Source organism: Nematostella vectensis, chromosome 13, assembly GCF_932526225.1.
Source record: "Nematostella vectensis chromosome 13, jaNemVect1.1, whole genome shotgun sequence".
Lineage (NCBI taxonomy): Eukaryota > Metazoa > Cnidaria > Anthozoa > Actiniaria > Edwardsiidae > Nematostella > Nematostella vectensis.
This window is the reverse complement of record NC_064046.1, coordinates 2,739,856-2,761,072: the sequence shown is the minus strand read 5'-3', so window position 1 is coordinate 2,761,072 and position 21,217 is coordinate 2,739,856. Positions and strand designations below refer to the sequence as shown.

At 42.1% G+C, this 21,217-nt stretch overlaps 2 protein-coding genes and 1 long non-coding RNA gene across 5 annotated transcripts in view; 1 reads left to right on the top strand and 2 right to left on the bottom strand.

The window, feature by feature from the left end:
* The window catches only part of LOC5513359, a 42,724-nt gene extending 27,857 nt beyond the window's left edge, over positions 1 to 14,867 (bottom strand). Inside the window, exons 1-10 of one of the 3 annotated variants that reach the window (XM_048720532.1) lie at positions 14,679 to 14,867; positions 12,336 to 12,420; positions 6,887 to 6,964; positions 6,473 to 6,641; positions 5,318 to 5,692; positions 4,219 to 4,244; positions 4,071 to 4,133; positions 3,947 to 3,976; positions 3,763 to 3,843; positions 2,619 to 2,660 (exon numbers count right to left, since the gene is read on the bottom strand). In XM_048720532.1, the coding sequence (XP_048576489.1) occupies positions 2,619 to 2,660; positions 3,763 to 3,843; positions 3,947 to 3,976; positions 4,071 to 4,133; positions 4,219 to 4,244; positions 5,318 to 5,692; positions 6,473 to 6,641; positions 6,887 to 6,964; positions 12,336 to 12,420; positions 14,679 to 14,746 (1,017 nt within the window). In that variant the 5' untranslated portion in view covers positions 14,747 to 14,867. The remainder of the gene's footprint in view (positions 1 to 2,618; positions 2,661 to 3,762; positions 3,844 to 3,946; positions 3,977 to 4,070; positions 4,134 to 4,218; positions 4,245 to 5,317; positions 5,693 to 6,472; positions 6,642 to 6,886; positions 6,965 to 12,335; positions 12,421 to 14,678) is intronic. The other 2 variants (XM_048720533.1, XM_048720534.1) reach the window with 2 other exon arrangements.
* A 192-nt stretch (positions 14,868 to 15,059) lies between these two features.
* LOC5513358 (LYR motif-containing protein 4) lies at positions 15,060 to 19,719 on the top strand. Its single transcript, XM_032382947.2, has 3 exons — positions 15,060 to 15,203; positions 18,482 to 18,602; positions 19,354 to 19,719. The coding sequence occupies exons 1-3, from the start codon at positions 15,124 to 15,126 to the stop codon at positions 19,408 to 19,410; spliced, it is 258 nt and encodes an 85-aa protein (XP_032238838.2). The 5' UTR covers positions 15,060 to 15,123; the 3' UTR covers positions 19,411 to 19,719.
* LOC125558961 lies at positions 19,492 to 21,185 on the bottom strand. The gene is made up of 2 exons (XR_007306201.1): positions 20,909 to 21,185; positions 19,492 to 20,069 (listed from the first exon to the last, which is right to left on the bottom strand). It is a non-coding gene; the product is annotated as an uncharacterized LOC125558961 (long non-coding RNA).
* Positions 21,186 to 21,217: the final 32 nt, after the last annotated feature.

The window sequence follows — 21,217 nt, the reverse complement described above, 5'->3', positions numbered from 1 at the left end:
AGTTTTATCACATTTTAAGTAGCTTGGCTCATGGTACAACATGGTTGGTAACATTCAAATTGGCAGGGGTAGTTTTATCATATTTTAAGTAGCTTGGCTCATGGTACAACATGGTTGGTAACATCCAAATTGGCAGGGGTAGTTTTATCACATATCAAGTAGCTTGGCTCATGGTACAACATGGTTGGTAACATCCAAATTGGCAGGGGTAGTTTTATCGCATATTATGTAGCTTGGCTCATGGTACAACATGGTTGGTAACATCCAAATTGGCAGGGGTAGTTTTATCGCATATCAAGTAGCTTGGCTCATGGTACAACATGGTTGGTAACATCCAAATTGGCAGGGGTAGTTTTATCGCATATTATGTAGCTTGGCTCATGGTACAACATGGTTGGTAACATCTAAATTGGCAGGGGTAGTTTTATCATATTTTAAGTAGCTTGGCTCATGGTACAACATGGTTGGTAACATCCAAATTGGCAGGGGTAGTTTTATCATATTTTAAGTAGCTTGGCTCATGGTACAACATGGTTGGTAACATCTAAATTGGCAAAGGGAGTTTTATCACATTTTAGTAGCTTGGCTCATGGTACAACATGGTTGGTAACATCTAAATTGGCAGGGGTAGTTTTATCATATTTTAAGTAGCTTGGCTCATGGTACAACATGGTTGGTAACATCCAAATTGGCAGGGGTAGTTTTATCGCATATCAAGTAGCTTGGCTCATTGTACAACATGGTTGGTAACATTCAAATTGGCAGGGGTAGTTTTATCATATTTTAAGTAGCTTGGCTCATGGTACAACATGGTTGGTAACATCCAAATTGGCAGGGGTAGTTTTATCGCATATCAAGTAGCTTGGCTCATTGTACAACATGGTTGGTAACATTCAAATTGGCAGGGGTAGTTTTATCATATTTTAAGTAGCTTGGCTCATGGTACAACATGGTTGGTAACATCTAAATTGGCAGAAGGAGTTTTATCACATTTTTAGTAGCTTGGCTCATGGTACAACATGGTTGGTAACATCTAAATTGGCAGAGGGAGTTTTATCACATTTTAAGTAGCTTGGCTCATGGTACAACATGGTTGGTAACATCTAAATTGGCAGAAGGAGTTTTATCACATTTTTAGTAGCTTGGCTCATGGTACAACATGGTTGGTAACATCCAAATTGGCAGGGGTAGTTTTATCACATATCAAGTAGCTTGGCTCATGGTACAACATGGTTGGTAACATCTAAATTGGCAGAGGGAGTTTTATCACATTTTAAGTAGCTTGGCTCATGGTACAACATGGTTGGTAACATCCAAATTGGCAGGGGTAGTTTTATCACATATCAAGTAGCTTGGCTCATGGTACAACATGGTTGGTAACATCCAAATTGGCAGAGGGAGTTTTATCACATTTTAAGTAGCTTGGCTCATGGTACAACATGGTTGGTAACATCTAAATTGGCAGAGGGAGTTTTATCACATTTTAAGTAGCTTGGCTCATGGTACAACATGGTTGGTAACATCCAAATTGGCAGGGGGAGTTTTATCACATTTTAAGTAGCTTGGCTCATGGTACAACATGGTTGGTAACATCCAAATTGGCAGAAGGAGTTTTATCACATTTTTAGTAGCTTGGCTCATGGTACAACATGGTTGGTAACATCTAAATTGGCAGAAGGAGTTTTATCACATTTTTAGTAGCTTGGCTCATGGTACAACATGGTTGGTAACATCTAAATTGGCAGGGGTAGTTTTATCACATTTTAAGTAGCTTGGCTCATGGTACAACATGGTTGGTAACATCTAAATTGGCAGGGGTAGTTTTATCACATTTTTAGTAGCTTGGCTCGTGGTACAATATGGTTGGTAACATCTAAATTGGCAGAGGGAGTTTTATCACATTTTTAGTAGCTTGGCTCATGGTACAACATGGTTGGTAACATCTAAATTGGCAGAGGGAGTTTTATCACATTTTAAGTAGCTTGGCTCATGGTACAACATGGTTGGTAACATTCAAATTGGCAGGGGTAGTTTTATCACATATTAAGTAGCTTGGCTCATGGTACAACATGGTTGGTAACATCTAAATTGGCAGAGGGAGTTTTATCACATTTTTAGTAGCTTGGCTCATGGTACAACATGGTTGGTAACATCTAAATTGGCAGGGGTAGTTTTATCACATTTTAAGTAGCTTGGCTCATGGTACAACATGGTTGGTAACATCTAAATTGGAAGAGGGAGTTTTATCACATTTTTAGTAGCTTGGCTCATGGTACAACATGGTTGGTAACATCCAAATTGGCAGGGGTAGTTTTATCACATATCAAGTAGCTTGGTTCATGGTACACAACACCGTTGGTAACATCCAAATTGGCAGGTGCACTGTCTATCGGGAGGTCCAACGGCAACCTCAACCGTTGAAATATGTACAAAAGAACCTTAGAATTAGAATCCGCGCTATTAAACAAGCCATCTGCTCTATATTTTCAATCACATCCTCAAAGAAACTTCCAATAGACACGTAATGCTTTCACAGTTTTGAAATAGAGTTTGGTACGTTATCGATCAGAAGTAAACAGTTATGACAGACTGTGGCTTTAAAATAAATAAATACTTACCAATTCTAGGTGGAGTGCTTTTGAGAGAAGTTTCTCAACCTTCTGTGGAAAGTAACACAGTTGAAAAAGTTTCTTGTATACTGACTTTCTTGTATTTTCTAAAACTTAGGGTCTGATTCCTGGGGGGGGGGTACTCTGATATCAAACGGATCATTGGAATTTTTTTAAAACAACCCTAAAAGATACTAAAGTGGGCGTGGTCTGGTTATATTTTAACCCTAATAGGTACTTAAGTGGGCGTGGTCTGGTTATATTTTAACCCTAATAGGTACTTAAGTGGGCGTGGTCTGGTTATACATTAACCCTAATAGGTACTTATTGGGCATGGTCTGGTTATATTTTAACCCTAATAGGTACATATTGGGCGTGGTCTGGTTATATTTTAACCCTAATAGGTACTTAAGTGGGCGTGGTCTGGTTATATTTTAACCCTAATAGGTACTTAAGTGGGCGTGGTCTGGTTATATTTTAACCCTAATAGGTACTTAAGTGGGCGTGGTCTGGTTATATTTTAACCCTAATAGGTACAGTGGGCGTGGTCGGGTTATATTTTAACCCTAATAGGTACTTAAGTGGGCGTGGTCTGGTTATATTTTAACCCTAATAGGTACTTAATTGGGCGTGGTCTGGTTATATTTTAACCCTAATAGGTACTTAAATGGGCGTGGTCTGGTTATATTTTAACCCTAATAGGTACTTATTGGGCGTGGTCTGGTTATATTTTAACCCTAATAGGTACTTAAGTGGGTGTGGTCTGGTTATATTTTAACCCTAATAGGTACTTATTGGGCGTGGTAAGGCATGCATTAACCCCCTAAAAGATACCTCAAACAAACTTCAATAATTTGGAATAACAACGTTTATCTAAAACTGACTCTAATGGAAGATTGACACATTTTAATGCTCTTTCATGAGCTACAAGTTAGATGAGCGAGGGCTATAATAGCATCCTAAAAGATACCAAGGTAAAAAAAACTCTTAGTATTCTCATTTTCACCCTTAAAAGATACCCAAGGCTCCAAATTAACACCCTAAAAGATACGACGAGGATCTCCGTCCGATGGATAAAGGGAGTACCCCCCCCTGAGGGGGTTGATAACTCACATAGATCCGCCACTGGTAAATGAGACAGTTCTAAAGTTACCTTTGGTATTTCTGCCTGGTTTTCGGGAAGTTCATTTCGTTTGATGACCATTGAAGATGACTGTGCAGCCAATGAAAAGAGCTAGGTGTAACACAAGCGATTTTTCAAAATATTTTATTGTTTCACCATATTTTATGGTTTCACCATCAGTACTTAATTCAATGAAATCTAGGATTTTTAATACCTTAGGTGATGACCCTGAACTGTCCACATTCTGAAAAAAAAATGGAAGATTTATGAATCATGTAGGGATTTCTATTTTCTGTCACAGACTATAATAAAACATTACATATGAGTTCATATCTTACCACTGAAATTTGCAGTATTTTGTTCAAGGTAAGCTGGACTGTCTCCTCAAGGGTGAGTTCAGCCTTTAAACAACAAATTGGTGAACCACATAACACATCAGTTTTAAGATTCCCTTTGGAGCAAAAACTGAAGGATGCATACTATTACCTTTTCAATTCCAGTTGATTGTTTTTCTGTAACAAAACAGAAAACAAAAGAAAAAATATGTCTGCATCAAATTACAAATAAAGACAAGCACATTTCAAACAAAAGAAACGTTTAAAAAGGGTTCTATACTGTACATTTGAAAAAGGATGGAAATTAAAAATTCCTTATTAATCATTTTATATGAATTAAATATTTGATTAACTGTTTTGTCATAATGTGTTATAACAGAATGGATGCATGTAATAAATTTCAATCAACAATTGCATAGCTGTCAACTCTCAAGAGATCAAGAATTGAGAAAGTGGAGGGGAATGAATTGGCTGAAAACATTAATTCAGAAAAAGTGAAGGCACTCAATTTCTCAAAGATGCGACTAACTACAGGTTGCAACCTGATAATGGTTGAGGCTATAGATGACAAAAAAGAAGCAAAAAGGCTTTTCTATCTTCTCCTTGCAAGAAAAGCGCAGCATGAGAAAAGAGAAAAGAGAGAGAGCGAGGAAGATAGTGAATCAGATATGAGCAAGGATTTTTATGATGGAGAATGAGCATTTTTTATGCATTAAAACGTTTTGTTTATATTTTAGATATGGAACATAAGCACTTTTTAATATTATATAGCGGAAACCATAAAAAGATGTATTAAGGGTGTATACAGGTTTGCATTGCATAGATAAAACGTGGCTTAATACGTATTTCCGACTCCTGGATTGTGCCAAATAACTGCCCCCAAACCGAGATAAGTTAAACCAAGAAGTCTGATTTGAAACTTTGTCAAATTATATTGTAGAGACAACACCCAGAGGAATCAGTGACCCCCCTTTTAAAATTCAAACACTTTCGATGCCCCCCCCCTTAGACCTAAGAAATTTCTCAAGGCCCCCCCACAGTATCCTCACACCCCCCTAGGGATCTCACGCCCCCTCTAGGGATAATAAATGAACTTTCCCTTAGCTATCTTCATACTTCTGATACATTCACTGTATTTTCTCAAGATTTTTCTTAAAGCGGGGTTGACAGCTATGCAATTGTTGCCAAGTTGGTTACTTTTTCTTGTTCAATTTTATTTACAGAAAAAAAGGTTATATCTTTGAACATACCAGATGTTTGGCTACTGGCAACTTTGGTGTTACTAGCAGCTGGTTTTTCAAGAACACTGTCAGCCTTTGATTGAGATACTGTTCTTTTGGCTGCAACTGTTTCATAATTGGGTTCCTTTCTCATTGCAAAACTTTCAACACTTCTCTGCACAACTTTTGGGTTAATAACTCTCTTCCTTAATTCAGTCTTTTCCTTAGACTTGCTCTCTTCACTTCTGCTGTCAGTGATGGCTTGGGTGACCCGGGTTGAGGGGGATTGAGGAGAGGTAGGTGTGCTTTGGGTGGCTCTTTGAGAGTTGTTAAGACTGGTGTCACTGTTGCTATGGTAACCCAAACTTCTGAGACGAGCAGCTCTAATATCCTCCGCTGAAGGTTCTGTGGCAAACAACCATAAACAGCATTAATCAGAATGAAAACTACAAACTCTTGTAATTTACAATTATACCATTTCCATTGAGGTATAAAGCCACTATCCACCGAAATGGAAATGGTATAATTGTTTTAGTATTTAAAACAACCTTTAGAGCAATTTTCTTTTTGGAAACACTTGCAAATCGGCTGTTACACCTGCCGTTTTGCTTGATTTCGGGGCGCAGGAAAATATTCATCTCCAAGGAGGTGTATATTGCATTTTATCCCGAGTTTCTCAACCAATCAAATCGCTTGTTCTTGCGAGGTTCCCGAGTTTTATATACTAATGCCAGTTTTCCGTAGCACATGCACCTTGTGGTTTCTATTTCTGATTCCCAATGGTTTTCAGTGATGCCATTTTGCAGTTTTGATGGCCTCAAAACGTAAATAAGAAGGCACCAAAAACCACCAGGCGTAAAAAAGTGTCAAGACATATTGTTCATTTAATACAAGTTCAGAAAAAATTCAAACTTTAATTCAATTGCTGACTTTGTAGGGGCTTGTCAGAGAAAAATTTAGGTCAAATCAACACCCTTGGCTCTGTTTTTTTTTCTATCCAAATACACACGTAAAATTAACCATTCCTTAGCTATCAAGAAAGCGGTGAACCGGAATCGAACTCATGGTTGGGGTCCACACCACTGGGACACCATCTCTGGACATGCACCTTCTATTTTATTATAATTTTATTGGTGACAGTAAGGGACTCAGGCAATATAATAATAAGAAAACTCAGTAGTATACCTTTTCGATCAACATCCCTCGCATGGGCCCTCTTCAGGATTGCAGTAGCAATGATAGTGATGGTAGCTCCAGTGAGGATAAGCACTATACAAAGGTGGAGACTGTTCAGTCTAGGTATGTTCTTATCTTGAGTTGCTTCCACTTGCTTAACTTTTCTTTTAGCAATTTCCTATGCAACAAAATACAAGCATATCAAATGAACAAAGAAAACCAACCATAAAATGCTATCCTGTGAAACAATGTTTTACAGTTGAATCAGACATCTTAAGGTGGGGTACAAGGAATGGTTTAATTATTGTCTGTATATAAACATTGATGTACTTATTTGAACGGCAGACTTTGCACCTATATACTATATACCGTAAATGCTTGTTTTGACACACTCAAAATTCTAACATATTTACAATATCTTACCAAAGCATCTTTCAAATATTTGGCCATCTCTTTGTGGTCCAGCTTGCCATTACCATTTTCGTCATACAGTTCAAAATCCTGAGAGTGAGTGAACTGGGAGTCACATAACCATGATCTGGAAGTCCCCTTACCAAGAGGAGCAAGTCCCTTTTACCAAGAGGAGAGAGTCCCCTTACCAAGAGGAGGGAGTCCCCTTTACCAAGAGGAGGGAGTCCCCTTACCAAGAGGAGGGAGTCCCCTTACCAAGAGAAGGGAGTCCCTTTACCAAGAGAAGGGGGTCCCATTACCAACAGGAGGGAGTCCCATTACCAAGAGGAGGGAGTCCCATTACCAACAGGAGGGGGTCCCCTTACCAAGAGGAGCAAGTCCCTTTTACCAAGAGGAGAGAGTCCCCTTACCAAGAGGAGGGAGTCCCCTTTACCAAGAGGAGGGAGTCCCCTTACCAAGAGGAGGGAGTCCCTTTACCAAGAGAAGGGGGTCCCATTACCAACAGGAGGGAGTCCCCTTTACCAAGAGGAGGGAGTCCCATTACCAAGAGGAGGGAGTCCCCTTTACCAAGAGGAGGGGGTCCCCTTACCAAGAGGAGGGAGTCCCCTTTACCAAGAGGAGGGAGTCCCATTACCAAGAGGAGGGAGTCCCCTTTACCAAGAGGAGGGGGTCCCCTTACCAAGAGGAGGGAGTCCCATTACCAAGAGGAGGGAGTCCCATTACCAACAGGAGGGAGTCCCCTTACCAAGAGGAGAGAGTCCCATTACCAAGAGGAGGGAGTCCCATTACCAAGAGGAGAGAGTCCCATTACCAAGAGGAGGGAGTCCCATTACCAAGAGGAGGGAGTCCCTTTACCAAGAGGAGGGAGTCCCTTTACCAAGAGGAGGGAGTCCCCTTTACCAAGAGGAGGGAGTCCCTTTACCAAGAGGAGGGAGTCCCCTTTACCAAGAGGAGGGAGTCCCCTTACCAAGAGGAGGGAGTCCCATTACCAAGAGGAGCAAGTCCCTTTTACCAAGAGGAGGGAGTCCCCTTACCAAGAGAAGGGAGTCCCTTTACCAAGAGAAGGGGGTCCCCTTTACCAAGAGGAGGGAGTCCCTTTACCAAGAGGAGGGAGTCCCCTTACCAAGAGAAGGGAGTCCCTTTACCAAGAGAAGGGGGTCCCATTACCAACAGGAGGGAGTCCCCTTTACCAAGAGGAGGGAGTCCCATTACCAAGAGGAGGGAGTCCCCTTTACCAAGAGGAGGGGGTCCCCTTACCAAGAGGAGGGAGTCCCATTACCAAGAGGAGGGAGTCCCATTACCAACAGGAGGGAGTCCCCTTACCAAGAGGAGAGAGTCCCATTACCAAGAGGAGGGAGTCCCATTACCAAGAGGAGAGAGTCCCATTACCAAGAGGAGGGAGTCCCATTACCAAGAGGAGGGAGTCCCTTTACCAAGAGGAGGGAGTCCCATTACCAAGAGGAGGGAGTCCCCTTTACCAAGAGGAGGGGGTCCCCTTACCAAGAGGAGGGAGTCCCATTACCAAGAGGAGGGAGTCCCCTTTACCAAGAGGAGGGGGTCCCCTTACCAAGAGGAGGGAGTCCCCTTACCAAGAGAAGGGAGTCCCTTTACCAAGAGAAGGGAGTCCCATTACCAACAGGAGGGAGTCCCCTTACCAAGAGGAGAGAGTCCCATTACCAAGAGGAGGGAGTCCCATTACCAAGAGGAGAGAGTCCCATTACCAAGAGGAGGGAGTCCCATTACCAAGAGGAGGGAGTCCCATTACCAAGAGGAGGGAGTCCCATTACCAACAGGAGGGAGTCCCCTTACCAAGAGGAGAGAGTCCCATTACCAAGAGGAGGGAGTCCCATTACCAAGAAAAGAGAGTCCCATTACCAAGAGGAGGGAGTCCCATTACCAAGAGGAGGGAGTCCCATTACCAAGAGGAGGGAGTCCCCTTACCAAGAGGAGGGGGTCCCCTTACCAAGAAGAGGGGGTCCCCTTACCAAGAGAAGGGAGTCCCTTTACCAAGAGAAGGGAGTCCCATTACCAAGAGGAGGGAGTCCCCTTACCAAGAGGAGGGAGTCCCATTACCAAGAAGAGGGAGTCCCCTTACCAAGAGAAGGGAGCCCCATTACCAAGAGGAGGGAGTCCCCTTACCAAGAGAAGGGAGTCCCATTACCAAGAGGAGGGAGTCCCATTACCAACAGGAGGGAGTCCCCTTACCAAGAGGAGGGAGTCCCATTACCAACAGGAGGGAGTCCCCTTACCAAGAGGAGAGAGTCCCATTACCAAGAGGAGGGAGTCCCATTACCAAGAGGAGGGAGTCCCATTACCAAGAGGAGGGAGTCCCCTTACCAAGAGGAGGGGGTCCCCTTACCAAGAAGAGGGAGTCCCCTTACCAAGAGAAGGGAGTCCCCTTACCAACAGGAGGGAGTCCCCTTACCAAGAGGAGAGAGTCCCATTACCAAGAGGAGGGAGTCCCATTACCAAGAGAAGGGAGTCCCTTTACCAAGAGAAGGGAGTCCCATTACCAACAGGAGGGAGTCCCCTTACCAAGAGGAGAGAGTCCCATTACCAAGAAGAGGGGGTCCCCTTACCAAGAGAAGGGAGTCCCTTTACCAAGAGAAGGGAGTCCCATTACCAAGAGGAGGGAGTCCCATTACCAAGAGAAGGGAGTCCCATTACCAAGAGGAGGGAGTCCCATTACCAAGAGGAGGGAGTCCCCTTACCAAGAGGAGGGAGTCCCCTTACCAAGAGGAGGGAGTCCCATTACCAAGAGGAGGGAGTCCCATTACCAAGAGGAGAGAGTCCCATTACCAAGAGGAGGGAGTCCCATTACCAAGAGGAGGGAGTCCCATTACCAAGAGGAGGGAGTCCCCTTACCAAGAGGAGGGGGTCCCCTTACCAAGAAGAGGGAGTCCCCTTACCAAGAGAAGGGAGTCCCCTTACCAACAGGAGGGAGTCCCCTTACCAAGAGGAGAGAGTCCCATTACCAAGAGGAGGGAGTCCCATTACCAAGAGAAGGAAGTCCCTTTACCAAGAGAAGGGAGTCCCATTACCAACAGGAGGGAGTCCCCTTACCAAGAGGAGAGAGTCCCATTACCAAGAGGAGGGAGTCCCATTACCAAGAAAAGAGAGTCCCATTACCAAGAGGAGGGAGTCCCATTACCAAGAGGAGGGAGTCCCATTACCAAGAGGAGGGAGTCCCCTTACCAAGAGGAGGGGGTCCCCTTACCAAGAAGAGGGGGTCCCCTTACCAAGAGAAGGGAGTCCCTTTACCAAGAGAAGGGAGTCCCATTACCAACAGGAGGGAGTCCCATTACCAAGAGGAGGGAGTCCCCTTACCAAGAGGAGGGAGACCCATTACCAACAGGAGGGAGTCCCCTTACCAAGAGGAGAGAGTCCCATTACCAAGAGGAGGGAGTCCCATTACTAAGAGGAGGGAGTCCCCTTACCAAGAGGAGGGAGTCCCCTTACCAAGAGGAGGGAGTCCCCTTACCAAGAGGAGGGAGTCCCCTTACCAAGAGGAGGGAGTCCCATTACCAAGAGGAGGGAGTCCCATTACCAAGAGGAGGGAGTCCCCCTTACCAAGAGAAGGGAGTCCCCTTACCAAGAGGAGGGAGTCCCATTACCAAGAGGAGGGAGTCCCCCTTACCAAGAGGAGGGAGTCCCCTTACCAAGAGGAGGGAGTCCCCTTACCAAGAGGAGAGAGTCCCATTACCAAGAGGAGGGAGTCCCATTACCAAGAGGAGGGAGTCCCATTACCAAGAGGAGGGAGTCCCCTTACCAAGAGGAGGGAGTCCCATTACCAAGAGGAGGGAGTCCCCTTACCAAGAGGAGGGAGTCCCATTACCAAGAGGAGGGAGTCCCATTACCAAGAGAAGGGAGTCCCCTTACCAAGAGAAGGGAGTCCCCTTACCAAGAGGAGGGAGTCCCCTTACCAAGAGGAGGGAGTCCCCTTACCAAGAGGAGGGAGTCCCCTTACCAAGAGGAGGGAGTCCCCTTACCAAGAGGAGGGAGTCCCCTTACCAAGAGAAGGGAATCCCTTTACCAAGAAGAGGGAGTCCCCTTACCAAGAGGAGGGAGTCCCCTTACCAAGAGGAGGGAGTCCCCTTACCAAGAGGGAGTCCCCTTACCAAGAGGAGGGAGTCCCCTTACCAAGAGGAGGGAGTCCCTTTACCAAGAGGGAGTCCCCTTACCAAGAGGAGGGAGTCCCATTACCAAGAGGAGGGAGTCCCCTTTACCAAGAGGAGGGGGTCCCCTTACCAAGAGGAGGGAGTCCCCTTACCAAGAGGAGGGAGTCCCCTTACCAAGAGGAGGGAGCCCCATTACCAAGAGGAAGGAGTCCCCTTTCCAAGGGAAGGGAGTCCCCTTACCAAGAGGAGGGAGTCCCCTTACCAAGAGGAGGGAGTCCCCTTTCCAAGGGAAGGGAGTCCCCTTACCAAGAGGAGGGAGTCGCCTTACCAAGAGGAGGGAGTCCCCTCCTAACCAAGAGGAGGGAGTCCCCTTACCAAGAGGAGGGAGTCCCATTACCAAGAGGAGGGAGTCCCCTTACCAAGAGGAGGGAGTCCCATTACCAAGATGAGGGAGTCCCATTACCAAGATGAGGGAGTCCCATTACCAAAAGGAGGGAGTCCCCTTACCAAGAGGAGGGAGTCGCCTTACCAAGAGGAGGGAGTCCCCTCCTAACCAAGAGGAGGGAGTCCCATTACCAAGAGGAGGGAGTCCCATTACCAAAAGAAGGGAGTCCCCTTACCAAGAGGAGGGAGTCCCCTTACCAAGAGGAGGGAGCCCCATTACCAAGAGGAGGGAATCCCCTTACCAAGAGAAGGGAGTCCCATTACCAAGAGGAGGGAGTCCCCTTACCAAGAGGAGGGAGTCCCCTTACCAAGAGGAGGGAGTCCCCTTACCAAGAGAAGGAAGTCCCCCTTACCAAGAGGAGGGAGTCCCCTTACCAAGAGGAGGGAGTCCCCTTACCAAGAGGAGGGAGCCCCCTTACCAAGAGGAGGGAGTCCCCTTACCAAGAGGAGGGAGTCCCCTTACCAAGAGGAGGGAGTCCCCTTACCAACAGGAGGGAGTCCCCTTACCAAGAGAAGGGAGTCCCCTTACCAAGAGAAGGGGGTCCCCTTACCAAGAGAAGGAAGTCCCCTTACCAAGAGGAGGGAGTCCCCTTACCAAGAGAAGGGAGTCCCCTTACCAAGAGGAGGGAATCCCCTTACCAAGAGAAGGGAGTCCCCTTACCAAGAGGAGGGAATCCCCTTACCAAGAGGAGGGAGTCCCCTTACCAAGAGGAGGGGGTTTCTTTTACTAGTTGTACATATTATTTATATTACAATGATTATATTAGTTATACAAGCTATCACACAGTGAACACTAATACTTTAGAACATTTCAACCAATTTCCGCTATTGAACAGTAACAGGAGCCATAGGATTTTAATGCGATAGGAAATTGACAATGAAAATGAATGAGTACTGACCTTATCGGTCAATATTTTGTTATCTGATGGGTCCTTCACCGCATCCTCAAGGTCATCCATAAAGTCATCATATGCAGCACTATCACTACGAAAGGGACAAGATACACATGAACCCAGCATCAAATGAAGATTGTGTATAACAATGCAGAAGTAAAGAAGACTGTCAATTGGTAATCTCATGGTAACAGCTTGTGATTATCTGCTTTTGTTTCTTCAACCTCCTCCCTCAGAATTGTTTTACATATCAGATTTGGGTTCTATTTTTTGCATTGATTTTCGTTTTTTTTTTGTGTGTGTGTCAATTTGGGGGAGGGCGTCAAATTTTGATACAGGATTTATGGGAGGGCTTTATTTTTTTGAACAGGTATTCTGATCAATTTCCAACCTACTACAATTCTGGAATTTCTAAATTTTTCTGGGGAGAACGCCAGACCCCCTACAAAATAGATAAATGAATGTGATGCGCCTTTTGCTTGCACTTTCATGACTTTTATTTGGCTGGCATTGAAAATCATGGCTTCTACTATTTTCATCTTTTTCAGTTTTGGTTTTATTAACTTCCATTACTGAATTTACGAATTTCAATTCATGTCAAGATCCCCCCCCCCCTACTAACTTTTCAGATTGATGGTACAGTATGAAAAGATATGCAAATAAATTTTCAGTTACGTAGGGGAGTTAATGATGCTGTTTTGTATTAAGGTTTTACAAGTTTTACCATGGGTTTAACAATAATTTAGCATTTCATGTATTTGAAAATGCAAAATTGCCCCTGACAATATTATTTACACCCCTGAAAATGGGCTCAAAATCAACTCCTGGCTTGGTGGTGTTTAAAGACAGCTCTGACGCTCCTTTATGGGCATGTCTTAATAAGTGCCATCCCCCATAGACACAATAATTTGGTGTGCAGGGGGAGGTGTCTGTCTCCTCGCTCGCCGAAATTTGCATTTGCAACAGCGACATTCAGGCCATATGGGGTTAATGTTGTGGTTTGAAATGCTTCTTGGTTTGAAATTGTTAAAACCAGTTTGAAAAAAATTCAAACCATGCCACATTTGTTGTGGTTTGAAATGCTTCTTGGTTTGAATTTTTTTCAAACTGGTTTTAACAATTTCAAACCAAGAAGCATTTCAAACCACAACATTAACAAAATATAAAGCATATAAAATGCCCAATCCCCTTTGTTTGTACAGCATGACACCATTAAAAGCGCCCGTTATTACAATTGTGGGTTTCCTACATTTGTGGGCAACTTCTTATTACATATATGTGGGTATATACTACATTTGTGGGCTTGACGCTTATACGGTTATAGAATTTGCTGGTGCACCTGGAAGAAAGTGTCAAGACTAGAGTATAGTTTCAATAAAGTAACCGCTTTTTTTAGCTTTTATACTGGCACATATATTCTCAGCAGCAATATGATATAATTCTTCTTGTGTCATTGTTAGCGCACGCCGCACGACAGGCCTTATGCTGAATCAATCAATAAACCATGTTGGATTTCTATGGCCACCTTAATTGCCGTTTAATAACTCATCAATCAATAAACCATCTGAAATTACATTTGTCAATTTTAAGCCTAATAAACCAACTTGCTAATTGTACTGATTCATAACGACTAGGAGGGGGCAAATTTAGCCGCCACGTGCATAATATTACCAAAAGAGATGGCGGTGTTGAGGGTGGAGGAAGGATGACTAAAGGAACGATTCAGTGACTTTAACCACGACGTTCTTGCTACTGTGTCTCACAAAAAAGGGGCGAGTTACCACAACCCAAGCTTTTCATGTGAGTTTATCCTGTCATCAATATTCTGGTGCAGTTAACGAACATGAACCCACTGTTCTGACCACAGGCTTTGCTCTCTGATAACATTCCCGTGTGATAAGATACACGCTAAATTTACAATAACACAAATTTCTACGTCCAGCATAAATGCTATTATGTCTTCGTACATAATTGTGTATTTTTGTCCTGGGGGAGGGCCTTAATTTTTGCTTGCCTTTTTGGGGGATGGTCACCAGTTTTGTGCTTTAGATTGGGTAAGGGTCGAAATTTTTTTAACCAGAAAAACCAAAAGAAAAAAACAGAAGAACCAACAAATTTAACTTAACAGCCCCCCCCCCCCCACCCCTCCGACAACTAATGACTTCTCCGTAAAAGTTAACAGTAAATGAGTGCCTTTTGCACAATGCAGTACTCAGCCTAAAAAGTGGGGAACCGTGAGATGAGTTGAGTGACAAGCAATTCTAATTCTTACTTTTGATTTCTTTTCCCCAGTGTGAATTACGCACTTCGAAAGGACGTGCACGTCGTATCAATATCTGAAAAACTTACTGGCTTTGCAGAATCGTTATGGACGCAAGCAAAGTTGCGAATACCAAGGTCTTGGTGTGGACAGGCATTATGGATTAACATCGAAGCTGGTCCCGAGGTTTCACTTAGAGTACATTGTTGTAAAGCTGACTCATTCTTTCCTTTACATGTTTTGGTCTCCGTTCGACGAGTTCTTAGAAACTGAGAGAGACTGGGGATAGCTGATTACGTAGGCGCACTAGTAGATACCACAGGTATCTATTGAAATGAATTTTAAAGTAAGATAGCAAAAAAAAGTTTAAAATTGCAGCATCTGACAGAAGCATTAAAACAAAATACCACCCATTTCGATTACGATAAGAGGTATTTTCACTGAAGAGGTTTGTTTTACTGCTTGTGGGAACACGGGTTACCTGTGGAACAAAATTCGAGCTTTGAAAGGACTGGTTACTAGTTTGAATTCAACATGGCTGCAAGACCGAAGATTCTTCAACTCTATCGACAGCTCCTACGGGAAGGACAGAAATTCACAAATTATAACTATAGGTAGGTACATTTAATTAAAAGCCAATCTTCCTTTGATGAAATCCTAAATTATTTCCATTTTGATCGCTGCATCGATGCTTAGATTTGAATCATTTTTCGGTTTTTAGAGGGTTATGTAAGAAACTCGTTGCCTTGTTTATCCCCGTAACTTTTACTAGATGTCGAAGAAATACTTTTGCAAAGGAATTCTAAATATACAAGGGTTTTTTAGATGTTATTCTGAATAGCTAGCGTGGTATTCCAGACCACTATTATGCGAATACATTTGTGTTTTTATCTCAAACATATGACACGTGCACTTTGGTTTGTGATTGAGAAAGAAGTAAGGCGAGTCTTTTCGAAGAATGTAAAAGAGGAAAGAAGAGATTTTTAGATTTTCACGATTCCACAACTTTATTTATCTTTTATATAGATAATTGCTAATTTGTATTTACAGGTTTGCGAATTTCCTGGGGGAGGGGGGTGGCAAGTTCGGAATTCCAAAAGCACGGGGGTGGGAGGGGTAGGGAAGTTTGGAATCCCAAAAGCATGGGGGGCTGGCAAGTTTGAAATTCCAAAAAACACGGGGATTTGGCCAGTTCGAAATTTCGATAGCACATGGGGGCTGGCGAGCTCATAATTCTAAAATCATGGAGGGTTGGAGAGTTCGGAATTCCGAAAGCACGGGGGGCTGCAAAGTAAAGAATTCCTGGGGTGGGAATTCGAATGCAATTTGTATCTTACCGAGTCTTGAACTTTCTAGTTCAAAGTCGCAGGAAGAAACTAATTAGCATGCAAGTGTAATAAAGTGGTTTTGAATCTCTCTTGTTTCTATCTGCCTTATTACACTTAATTTTCGCAACTTCAATGTTTCACAATTTTGAGATGGCAATCTTTCCCGACACTTTATTTTCGCGATTTTCCTATTTTTGTAAAAAAAACAGTTACTTTATTTTTGCAATTTCGCGATTTTGGGGTAATAAAATCAAGCAAAACAAGTGGAAATAATATGTGCTGTAATCATCAAAACTGAAACAATTTGTAACAAAAAGATGCGTGGGCTAAATTTAGTTTCATAAAAATCTATAAATACGCGTCCAACTCAACCCCTTACCGTACTATATGTACATTAGATGACTAAATAGACAAGGTGTTTCCAAGCTTATTTAATATTCCCCTAAAGGGTTCTTGTGCACTCACTTAATTTTTTTTCCTAATTGTCGTGGCACATAATTTTCACATTATTTTCACAAATCTTTTAAAATCTTTTAAAAATTACAGTGACGCAAAAATTAAAGGAGGAGCGTCAAACCTTCTCTAGCCTTTTGAAATGGATAGCCCGGATCGATCGCTGAGGAGGAGGAAAAGTGCTGTTGATAAATCTTCAAAATTCTCTATGTTTCACTGCCCATCTGAAAGCTGAATCCAAGTTTCTGTTACGAACAATGTATTTTTCTTATTAGCTAGCATTTTATTTTCAAGGATAATCGTTTTCTGATTAAAAAAATCAGTGAGATGAAATTTGGATCGTTTGTGAGGTTTAGAAAGCGAGTGGAGGTCCAGCAATCACTATTGGAAGTCAAATGAGGCACGAATTTGGATCGAAGCGAGTACTCAGTATCTTTATTTGAAGGGAAATCGAATATTTAATGCTTACAAGAATAATATGATTGGTAAGACTTTTAGTGCAATGCTTATTTATTGCGTATGTAATTACAACTTTTGCTATCTCTCTCTTTTTCTTCTTTATCTCGGATATTTTTGCTACTGGTGGTCTTTGCGTATTCCTAGTCACAGCCACATTCATCACCTTGGAAGAATAACCGGCAAGGTTAGAATATTTTGTTTGTACAAGGAAGTGTCATTTATTTGTTCAGCCACGCAAAGCTCCGAAGCGTAACTCCGGAATCTATAAAAGCCAGGCGTTTGTCATGTAGCGCTTTGAATAACAACGTGAATAGAGAGAAAGATTTTGACTTTATCCTGCTTGAATTATTTCAAATTACAACAATTCATAGCATTAACTCTACTGGGAATCTTCAATAGGGTTTCACATACCGGAGAATGACAATAAACACCGGTATATGTTGAATTACACACACTGTTATGTGATCTCAGTCTCACAATCTCACACTTAGCAGCTAAAATATCTGCATTTTAGCCTAGAAACTACCCCTGAAGAATTCCTCCTTTGTAAGTAAACCTATAATATAACAAAACTTTTGGAAAAAGGTTGTTTTAACCACTTAATAAAAGGATGAGAGAATCGCACAGTGCAAGCCGCGATTGATAAATATACTTCCGTTGCGCAAGTCACGTTGCAGATTCTAAATTGTAAACAGACAATTCAAAAGTGAAATAATTTTAAAATCTTCAGCAGAATTGCTATACTGTAGGACATAATTTCCATTGCTATTCTTGCTGTAAACAGCTAAAGATTGTCAGTAGAGGCTTTGTAACTCGACAACTCGCCTCTCGTGTAGCGCATTCCATATATAGGTCAGCTGTTATGTTTCAGTAAATCAATGAATAACGTCCCAAAATTCTTCAATAGCTCAACCCGTATCCCGAGGGACTTTTGCATGCATGTTCTATACTTTGTAGTGGCTTTAAAGATATTGTGGGCTGGAAAACATGGCGGTGACAAGGACGACTTGTGAATGGCCTGGGGAAGTCGGCACGTAATTCAAATTCAACTCAAATCTTGGTCAAATTCTTGCGAGAATCAGCTCCTCTTATGCTTTTAGATTTGATATGTGTTGTATAAGTCTACATTTAATTTCTAAATATGAATTATTTTTTTCTCTGAATTGTACGATATATAAGCAAATCGAAGACATTTATTTTCCCACTTCGAGTTCCGCTACAACCAGCCATCTTTACTTCGGATTTTAATTCATAAGGTGTCAATTGTGGGCGGTCCTTACCCTTTTATAGTGCGGTTTCGTGTTTAAAGTCAGTCTTAAATACTATAGCTTGTAAGCCAGTGGTTGCATGTTGAGGAAAACTTCTTTCTGCCAACTTTGTGTCAGTATAATATTTTGACAGTGACATAGCAGACCTCTAAAATCGGAGGGGCACAATACAGAAACATTAAGAAAATTTTTGTGGGCACAGCCACGCCCCTACTGGTCATTTCCTTATAATTTTTGAAAATATTGGGGGGGGCACGTGCCCCAGTTTTCCACTCCCTGCTATGGCCCTGTTTGGAGTATGTGTTCCAAATGCAAGTGGGATACAAAATAATTACAAAATGGTGTTTTTCTAAGACTTGTTAAAGAGGAATTTATTTTTTTCAGATTGCATGCTATAAGAAGAACTAGGGATGCCTTCAAATCAAATAAGAATATCACCGATGAAGCATCAATTAACAAATTCATAGCTGAAGCAGAGTGGAATTTAGAAGTTATTAAAAGACAAGTAAGTTATATTTTGCTGCAGTTAATTTCTTTACTTGATCAGGCACAAGCTTTTTGCTAAGGGTTCTACCTATGGTAAGGTTTATTTTGCTATTTTTATGCATATCACATATTTCTTGACAGCCAGATCACCCTTGATCTACTAATGCACTTTTAATGCTTTCTCTTAGTAATCTCAAAACTATTGGCAGAGGTGGCAATTGAAAAAATACCCAATTTTCAAAAAACACTATTTATATCTATTTTTTTCTGACTTTGTCTTCTCTCTAGCTTTAAAGTTAAAAAATGGTATTCACTGTGAACTCTTGTTCTGGTCATAGAAAGACATATGCTATATAGGTAATTATCAGTGGCAGTTCCAGTGGTTCTGTGGGTTCAACAGGGCTTTCATTAACTTTCAGAGTAGGCATAGGGGATTTATAAGTAGGGGGTGGAAGTTATTTTATCTTTTTAGTTCAAGACTTTTTTTAATAGAAGTAGCCGGCTCTCGGTGGGAAACAGCCTGCGCTTCTGCCGGCCGCCGGGGCCTAATTTAACCCCTGTTCAATAGAAACAATCTTTTCAAGAAAAAAGATCTTTGTCCTTAGGGGAGGACAATTTACTGCTTGGAGAACTTGGGTATAGTTTTCATAAATTGAACTACCCTTTGAAAAATCATGGATCTGCCATTGATTATGATGTCTGCTAAGGATGTACTCACATAGTTAAAGTTTCATTTTTTCTATATTTCTCATTTTCTCCTTTTTTTCTAGGCTGCTTTAAGTCAAATGTATGGGCATGACAAACTTGTGATTGAGCCAAGGAATTGACGAAAATTATGCGCCATTTTCAGGGGAAAACATTGCAGATTCTTGCAGATCCTTGTCATCATAAATATGCATAATTAGGCATTTTTCTTTGACAATATCATAACTATATTTATTACTTGTCATGTACTAGGGCTTTATACAGTTTAGTATAAATATTGTATGGTTTATCTTTGTACAATATATTTTATAAATATAGCGCCATACAAGTTGCTTTGTAAATATGAGATGAATAATATGATTATCCCTAAACAAAGTTGTGGGAAAGAAATCAGTATATGACTGCTCAACAAATTAAAGATTCTTGCTACATAGTGTTAAAGAATTTGATTTTCTTCACACTTATACTGTAATATACCCTCCTGCCAAATTTCGAGGATGCCTGGTTACTTGAAAAGCAAAGTAATTCACTGCAGTCCTTTCTTTTGCTTTTCATATTGTTTTTTTTATAAAGTTGTTATAGGATTGTGAGTCTTGCGTATTACATTGCTTTATTCAGAATATTTACTAGCTTCTGCTCCAGACATCAGTGTAAAAAGGAAAAGGTGTTTTTTTAGATTGCTCCTGTTCAGCTTCTCACTTCTGCTCTTCCAAACATTTCTTGGTTAACTACTTTCTTCTTAAGATTTGTCTTGCTCGTTATTTTGTTTGCAGAGTTGTTTCTTGAAAAACATAAAAAAATGTCACCTTAGCAAAAAAAAAAAATGGAGACCCTCCTGAATACAGTGTCCATTGTTAATAGCGTTTATTGTTTCACTTATAAGACAGACTCACAGATGGGGACTTTAGTTGCTGTCAACCGCAATTCTTACCCCAGATAAAGTAATTTCTTAATTTAAGCACTAAAAACAAAAAATTCAGACTCAACAATCGAGAACATCTACCCTGGGTACCAGAGCCTCCACACTTCTCTCGTCCAGTAACGCTCAGCCAAAATGCCGTGACGATCGCGACATTTTGGCTGAGCGTCACTGGGCGAGAGAAGGCTCTGGTACCCAGGGTAGAAAACATAGCTCTGATTAAATTCATGCCTAATTGTTACTAGGTGATGATCCAATAGTGTGAGACCCCCTAAGGGATAGTAGGAGCGAAAACATTCTGAAATGAAAGTGGATTTTCGGTCGTTGTCGGGGGGTGTGAACGCACCCCCTGGGTATCGGGCTGAAACGGGGCACGGAAATCAAAGCGAACCGAGAACGTGCCAGGCTAAGTAACCATTGTTTCTTCGTCCCCCACGTTGCCCTCTTGTGTTACTGTAATGTACATTGTGTAGTTCCAGAAAATATCCACCCCGTTTGACCGGGGGGTCAAACGCCCAGGAATTTCCAGGGGGTTGGAAATTTAGAAGGGTGGTCGGGGGTCATACCTTCGACCCACCCCATCCATGGGGGGGGGGGGGGGGTGGATATTTTCTGGAACTACACATTCAATAAATTTCCTGTCTGAGCTAGCCATTTTTTTTTTTGCGAAATATCCTCGAGCTCATGATTACCATAAGTACCTAACAATAAGTACATGGAGATACTGAGTATTTTTCGATTAGAGAAGAAAATGGCGAGCGCATCTGCAAATGACGATGATTCTCGAATCGGCTACTAGCCAAGGGCTTCGCTAAGTCTACCGGTTGATATTGAATCGTAAGCTGGTAAGTGCGTGTTTTTCTTGAATTGACGGGAACGTTTCAGCAATACATCCGCCATAAGCCCGTCTCAATAACAGAATCGAGTTCCTGTCATTTGTGACAAGACTTCGGATGACACCAGGTCATCAATGACCTATTCTATTGGCTGATCGTAAGACCAATAAATGC

Coding starts and splice junctions, on each gene's coding strand:
- LOC5513358 (XM_032382947.2), top strand. CDS start 15,124: ATGGCTGCAAGACCGAAGATTCTTCAACTCTATCGACAGCTCCTACGG. Junction 15,204..18,481: donor TTCACAAATTATAACTATAG/GTAGGTACATTT, acceptor TATTTTTTTCAG/ATTGCATGCTATAAGAAGAA. Junction 18,603..19,353: donor TAGAAGTTATTAAAAGACAA/GTAAGTTATATT, acceptor CTTTTTTTCTAG/GCTGCTTTAAGTCAAATGTA.